Source organism: Leuciscus leuciscus, assembly GCF_965113295.1.
Source record: "Leuciscus leuciscus genome assembly, chromosome: 1".
Classification (NCBI taxonomy): Eukaryota; Metazoa; Chordata; class Actinopteri; order Cypriniformes; family Leuciscidae; genus Leuciscus; species Leuciscus leuciscus.
The window spans coordinates 35368705-35377016 of NC_138725.1; the positions used below are offsets into that span (position 1 = coordinate 35368705).

Below are 8312 nucleotides of genomic sequence, written 5' to 3' on the forward strand. Positions count from 1 at the left end.
ACCTACATCTTGGATGCCCTTGAGGTAAGCTAAAACATACCAAAAATTCATTTCAAAGTGAACTATCCCTTTAACTGATTGGAATTAGCATTAAGCTAACTAATCATTCATTAAATTGTACTTCGCTATAGATAAACTTGTTTGTGTGAGTGTGATTATGTATGTGTGTTACGAGTGAGAATGCGTGAGTGTGTGTGAATGAGCGAGCGAGCGAACATATTTTCAAGTTCTCTTTGAAGGATTGACAGTCCATACTATCCTCTTCGTGCAATCCAGGAACGTGTCCATTGTCGGGTTTTCTTTCTTTTTTTAAAATCTTTTTCTGAACACAAGACCGCCAATACGAAAATCGCCGCTTCATCCATTGTTTGTTTACGTTCGTTTCCAGAAGTCAGGCGCTACTAGTTTCGCCTTCACGCGCGTCTTCAAAGACGGCACGCGATGACTGGTCTGGAAGAAACGTGTAGTCTGGCATGGTTCTTGTCCACGACACGACACGATTTTAGGAGTCAAAATCGTGTAATCTGACATATTGACTATCGCATAAGACAAAAAAATCGTGTAATCTGAACCGGCCATTAGAGACCATTGGTGGCTATTGTTCTACGATCAATTTAGGCTTACGATGCTTTTGGCAAACTCAGCCCAGATAACTTTAAACGAATGTTCTATTAATGTTACTGGAAGAACGTTTGTTAGAATCTTTGAGAGAACCTTGACAGAACATTCTGAGAACGTTCAGCTGTGAGACTGTGAACAGATATCAGATTGTGATCTAATGGTGCGTTCAAGTCCTCCTGGGAAGTTCGTACAACGAGGTGGAAAGTCTTGTTTACGACGGGCCGGCAGGAGCGTTCAAGTCACTTTCATCAGAGTAATATGGCTGTTTACTTTCTCTTAATTAATTACTCAAAATACAGCAAGGTTCTTAAAGTCTAGTTCTAGAAAATGAAGAACAAAGAAATGTGCATCAGGTGTGCTTTGCTTTTTTAATGTGTTTGATTAATGTATGAAGCCACTGAAAGCTTAGGCTATCATTATCTCATTGTTATATTATAATGCAATCATATTCTGTGCAGGCAATTAACTTACTTCGCTGTAAATAGAAAAGCCTGACAATATCACTGCTAAATACCTTTAAGTATTGTGGTATTCCGATATGTTTCTATCTGACAACTCATAAAGATAGGGGCTTAAAGAAAATACCGAGCTTCCCACTCGTATTTACGACATTGTGGTGGCGTTCATGTGCTTTCAGCTCGTAAATACGATCTTTACGAGATGACTTGAACGCACCATAAGGTGCAGTGTTCATGCAGAGCTTCATTTGGATTAGTAATCGCCATTATAGTCACCCTGAGCTGTGCTCGTTCAGATGGAGGATGTTTTGCTGTCCAATTTAAAGTTTGCAACGCAAGCACTTCATTACAGAGACGAGTCATTATTCCAGTCATTTCCGTGTTTCAATGCGAGAGAGCTGGATCTCTAAGGGTTTAAACTCATCATCTCTTTCAACAAAAGAATAAAAGTTCGGTTCTGCTGAGAGAGGGGAAACGAACGAAAGCATTAATGAATCGCTAATGACTTACATCCAGTCAGAGCTGATGTTTGCTGGATTCAGGAGAGAGAATAAAGCAGGTGACAGGTTAAATACTCGCTCTGGAGACAAACGCTGACTCGTAACTCACTATAATAGAGCCATTTCTATTCATGAAGATCAATCACACCACAGACATTCATCAGGACACGATTCACACGCGAAATGATTGATTCACCTCTCAATAATCAATCTGTCCACTCGCGCGCAGTTTTGTTGTTTAGCCGCTTGACTTTTATTATCGAAGCACAAGCGCCATCTATTGGTGATCAGACTGTGCATAAATAACAATTATACAGCTTTACTACATAGAGCACATTGTTTATGCTTCAACTCGATCATTTTTATTAGTACATCAGAACTGCGCATTATGTCGATAATAACTTTGTAAATCCATGCTCCAATTTATTCATTTCAACTTCAGTTATTTATAAGCAGAGAAAAACAGAAACTTACATGAATGCGAGAAATCATGACGGATATCGTGTTGTCCCGCCAATCGCCTGTTTAATGTGCTTTGCATTATGGGTCAGTTTTTGGCCTGATTTATGGTAAAGAAGCTAAAACATTGTTGTGATTTCAGTTTCCCCCATTCACGTGTTCATCTGATCTGTCAGACTATCGACTACTATCAGTGGTGTTATTGTTAAAGTATGACTTGTAAAGTATGAAAGTATAAAAATATCAATAAATTGGCCTACTATATATATTAGCCTGATAAACAATTCTAAAATAACTGTTATGGGGAATATTTTGACATACAGTAATATTATAAAGTTCACTTTGCTTTAATTGTAAAAGTATGCTGTTATGTCTATTTCATTTCATAATCATTGATATTAGTGTTAAAAGTTGTGCTGTGATCGACTGTTATAGTTAACTAAAACTATTTAAAAAACTGTTTTTGATAATCGAAATAAAGCTGAAATAAAATATAAATATTAGATGAAAATCATAAACTTAAAAGTACTTACAAATAAATGAAAGCTAAATTGAAATATTTAAGGGGAAAAAAGCACATAACAGAATAACATAACTAAAACTGAAACTAAAATGAAAACTGTAAAGTTTTTTAAAAAATATTAATACATACTATAATAGTACATAAATAGGCAGCGGCTATTTGCTCTAAGTGCAAATCATTTGCACTCTATGTTATTGCATGCCATTTAATATAAAACAGCACTAGCCTGGGTTTCCCCATGCTGCCTTGAGCGCAGCGCGATTTTATTCACACTGCTAGGCCAACGCATTCTCATCCTTGGGCGTCATAATACTGACGCTTTTGACATTTCGTCTACATCGAACGCACATGGCACCCTTTAGCGTCAATATGAGACGCACAGAGCTTTGTTCGGTTATGGGTAGGTTGACGCTAAAGGGTGCCATGTGCGTTCGATGTAGACGAAATGTCAAAAGCGTCAATATATGACGCCCTAGGATGAGAACGGGCTGGCTAGGCAGCCTGGACACCATGCACCAGATTTTCCCCTCAAAAAGGGAACCAATCACAGAACGGGGAGGGAGCAGCAAGACGATGACGACGTCTATGCGACACCGAAGCAGTTTGTTTATATCTATGGATCCAACATGGCATCAGACGCGAAGTTACCTTTCAATGCAGCCTTAGATAGTGTTCTAAGTAGTTTAGAACGCAAGTTTATTTCGTCTTCTTCCTCGTCGAATTTCTGTCGCTCTACAAATGTCATCTGGTATAATTGAAACGATTGACTATGAGCTACGTAGAAGCGCATTTGATAGACATTCATAGCGCCCAATAAACGGCTCTGGGCATTCGTAAACCACGCCTCAAATACGAGAAAATGAACATGTGGTTCCCAGACCACGTCTCAATGAGACGAGGTCTGACGTTAGCCAGGCTAAAACAGCACTGAGCTGCAAGCAGTATCTGCCACTATATGTAAATATAAATAGCCTCTAACTTCTATTTATACTTATTGCAAAGAATGGCCATCTATGGCTATTTTTACTTAGTGTAAATAACATATTGGTAAGAAATGTTTGGTCTGGCCCAACCAGGCGTCAGTGGGCGGAGTTAATGGCCGTTCACACCAAGAACGATAACTATAACGATAACTATATTTGCGTCCACACCAACGAACGATAACGGTCTGTTATTCTAAGTTTGCGCGCCACGGTTTCAAAGTGTGTACAACGTCATTGTTTTTGCTGTTGTTGTTGCATTTACACAGCTTTAACCAGCAGATGTCCTCAGCATGCTGTGTTTTGAGTGAAGCGTGTAATCGAGCTAATAATCTAACAGTGAATTTGGCTGACATAGTCAATATAGAGGAATAAAAACACTGCAACTTCAAAGGAAGCAAGACAGTGTTGTGGAAACGAGCGCTGGATACCTGAGGTAAAACTTCTCACTGTTTATTCAGAGTGTATGAACGATTGTTTTCCAAATCCATTTTCTTGAAAGGGGCCTGACCAAACAGTGGAGGATTTTTCTGGACCTCTGTGATTAACTTCTCCACAGTGTCGTCTGCCATTTTAAATGCGCGAGCCCTTGAATTAGAATGTATTCTGATTGGCTGTCAGTGTTTTATCGCATCGTTTGTGAAAGTATGCGTGTTTTATTTTCTGGTCCTAAAGCATCATTTCTATCCAGTAAACATCACTGACCTCTGATTATAGTGTTACAGGTTTTGCAAGCCCTATCCGAACGGGACTAGTTTAACATGGAGAGGTGGGGTAAAGTAATAATTACCAGAGCTTCTCAGTGATTTTATTCCCATCCGAATGTGCCATCTCAGTAATCATAAGGGACAATGTCAGTAAAGATTACACCAACTTTTACCTTCTGTAAAAAGGTCCGGAAAAATTACCTCAGGTAATAGTAATCCCGTACGAATAGACCCGCTGTAAATATGTACGTTTACGTGTTTTTTCAAGTATGGAGGCGCTTGAAAAAGCATTCAGTTGCGTTCTAGACGCTGGGAGAAGTCTGTGGCAAAACTCAAGTGTTTTCCACACACCATTCAGATCAGAAAGATCGAAAGCACTCGTTAGAGGCACAAAACATATTTAAGCGTTAGATAAGTGCCTATTACCAACACAATCCAATCTGAAGTTAGCCTAATTAATACATCGTTCAGCGGGACATAATTGTTTTATATATATAAATATAGTTGTTTGTGCATGTGATATCAGGAAGCAATGTAATACACACATGACGACAGGAGAAATCGAGTTACCTTTACCTCGAGTTCCCTCCCACTTCTGCTGGTTTTACTGAGATTTCCCGTTGGACTAGGGCTTATGACTAATTGAATATTAATATTGTGTCTGTAGTGCGTCTCCGGTGTGTGGTGAAGATCTGCTGACCAGCTGTGGCTTCCAGCTGTGTAAAGGCCAGACCTCAGCGCTCGACCTGATCTCCATCCAGCTGTCCTCCGGCGCGCGCCTCTTCTCCTTCCTCTCGCTGGCCTGGGGCTTCGTGGCCGACGTGGACATCGAGAGCGAGCAGTTTCGGCAGATCGGAGATCTGCGCTTCCTTCTGGGAACGCTGGTGCGCCTGGCGTCCCTACGGGTCTATCAGGGAAAACTAGCCTTCCTACCCGCCGAAAACCAGCCGGAAACACACTCCGGCGAAAACAAGCTTCTCGACCACCTGCTGGTCCCGCTCGACCAGCCCGTCCCGCAGGACTGGACCCTCGTGGAGGAGCGCGAGTTCGTGCTGGTGCTCGCCATGTTCCAGTCGCACCTGAGCGAGGATCTGATGGCGGCTCCTGACGCTCGCTCCGATGATGGGACGATGCACCTGTTCTACGTGACGGCGGGGATCTCCCGGGCCGCCCTGCTGAGACTCTTCCGGGCCATGCAGAGCGGGACGCACCTGGACCTCGGCTGCCCACACCTGGTGTACCGGCGGGCGCGAGCGCTGAGGCTGGAGCCGCTGAGCCCGGCTGGCATAATGACGGTGGACGGGGAGCGAGTCGAGTACGGGCCCGTTCAGGCACAGGTGCACAGGGGGGTGGCCCGACTCATCTCCTCGTGACCTCTGAACTCAAGCGCTGTTATTAAAGCACAATCCCGACTGCTAAACTTGAACTTCACCTGGTTGTTTGTTTTATTAAAGAATTGTAACTTTGAGGGAATCTCACGAAAAACATGGCCAGGTCACATTTCACCCCAAAAATCAAACAAAATTATGTTTTGCATTAAGACTTATGTTTTGTTTTGACATTGTGAACATGGAAGTTAATTAAATTAAACCCGTTTTTTTTTTTTTTTTTTTTTTTGTGCAAAACTACACAGTGTAAAATGCATAAGATCTAAAAAAGCCTTCTTTATGTGAAATCATAATTTCATTTCATATTTAGGGTGAAATATGAGCATCTGAAAATATGTCCAGGTCACATTACAACCCAAAATTGTTTTGCATTAAGAAAATTTACTGTTTTTACATCGTGACATTATTTTCATGCCCGTTAAACTTATTAAACCCCAGAATTTTTATTTAAAAAATGTTCAATGCAAAAGATCCACTTCTGATCATCCACTTCTTCTTTATGCAAAATCTATTATTTGTCCCTTTCTTTTTAGGGTGAAATATAAGCATCTGTAAACAACATGTCCAAGTTACATTACAACCCAAAAATCTGATTTTTTTTTTTTTTTTTTACTATTTTTACAACCACTTATGATATTAATAAAAATGATGTTAATTCAGCCAGCGCACATACCTGTATTTTCTTCCTGTTTTCGGTCAAAGTCCACAGTAGTCGATTGTCGAGTTCACACGCATAGGTTTAGTATCTATGATCACGCGCGTGAACTCGACAATCGACTACTGTGGACTTTGACCGAAAACAGGAAGAAAATACAGGTATGTGCGCTGGCTGAATTAACATCATTTTTATTAATATCTTTCACATCTACTGCAGTCAGATTCACCCGTGTTAACTCTAAAGGAATCACTCACATGGCTGTGCACTTGTAATGACACATCAAGGATGTTAAGAGGCTAAAAGCAGGTTTAGAACTTGCCCCATTGAAGTCAACAGGGTGCAAATTTTAAAAAGAGGATAACACGGTGTAGGCAACACCGCTTTGTCGTTGTTCTCTGTACTGACAGCACTCCAAATTTACAAAAAAAATAGCTCATTGTTAAAATTGACCAGAGTTCTCCTTTAATGAGATTTATTTCTGATGCTTGTGCATCTGAAAACTTGTCCAGGTCAAATTTCTTCCAAAAACATTAAAATAAAGAAATAAGAAATTATATTTTGCTTTAGGAAAATGAAGACAACCATTAAGATTTTTTACATTGTGACATTATATTCTGACCATTTAACTGCAAATTCGTATTGCATTTTTTACAGCGGAGTAATTAACATTTATTTATTCATTTTGAAATCTAATAATAAACTTGTAATAATTTCTTCTGTTTTTGGGGTGAGGCCTGGTGAGATTCCCAGCCTCTGATGCGTGAGCATCTGTATAATGCTGGAGTTTATGCTGCTGCGATGCACCAATCTTGATTTTCAGAAGTGCCAACGTTGAACATATGATTTCGCTGTTCATCTTTATTTTTCTATGATAAAGCAGATGTTTTATGTTTGTTATTATTTAAGAGAGCATTTCAATGTGCCGCCTTAAGATCCTCCTGGGAAATTACATCCCACTTAAAATTAATCTAAATCATAATGACATTTGTGGCTTTCATGTGATTTTGGTCAGAATGAAATGGATGCATTGGGGAATTTCTTTTTCTCTGATTGACAAATACAGGAAGCTTTTTAGTGATATAATGCAACAAAATGAAGCACAAATCATGCATAGGCTACTATGTGTGTAACTGGTGGTTGATCTGTGTATTTTATTGCTCTTGTGCTAAAACAGAGAATAAGGGGAAATTTTGTTTGTCACACTTTATCATTGCATTTTACATCAACGACATACTAAATCCATACTAAATATATTGTTTTGTTGAAATTGTAGCATTTTAGACAGTCGCACAATGTCCTTTCAATAATGAAACCTGACAAAAAAAACAGATTTGATTTGCTTCTATAAGTTAAAAGACACATATATCATTATTACATTATAATTTTATTTACAAACCAACAAGAAAATCAACAGGATGTTCATAACGAGCTAAAGTTAGCCATTGCTCATTCGCTTACGTGAGGACGTCAACTTGAAGGTCGTTTTCATTTGATATTATTTGAACTGATTTATGTAATTTTAGCGAACAAGATGAAACATTTAGAGAGAGACTAACCAACTAATACCATTACAGAACACACTAAATACAATGATAACACTTACTAATGTTAATGCTGCTGTTTCTCCTCCAGGATGATGTCACTTCCTGGGTGATGTCGTTAGTTAAAGGTTTAAAAGTTAAATAAGCATCCACTCATAACCAAAGCTTGAGCTTAAAATCACCCCTGTGTTCACGTTATTGTAATAAAATATTCATCTGGTAGTGATGTTCTGGGTGTTAGAAGTGCAAGTATTTGCATAAATTATATTGAGTAATAGTGCAAAGAAACAATATGGGGTTTTCAATGACAGTTATTTAAATTAGCTTTTTTTTTCTCACAAACTTGAACATTTTGTAACAACCTTGTACGGACCAGCCAGATGCAGGCTAATGGACAGATTCAGTATAGATGATCTACATGTGTTAGAGTGAAATTTGCTAACATGTGTTGATTTGTGTATGGATAATAATTTTTGT

At 39.2% G+C, this 8312-nt stretch overlaps 1 protein-coding gene across 1 annotated transcript in view; it reads left to right on the plus strand.

Annotated features, from left to right (window-relative positions):
- Positions 1-5836, plus strand: part of sphk1 (sphingosine kinase 1) — a 33090-nt gene extending 27254 nt beyond the window's left edge. The window contains exon 5 of the mRNA XM_082164677.1: positions 4916-5836. Coding sequence (XP_082020803.1) covers positions 4916-5621 — 706 coding nt within the window. The 3' untranslated portion in view covers positions 5622-5836. The remainder of the gene's footprint in view (positions 1-4915) is intronic.
- Positions 5837-8312: the final 2476 nt, after the last annotated feature.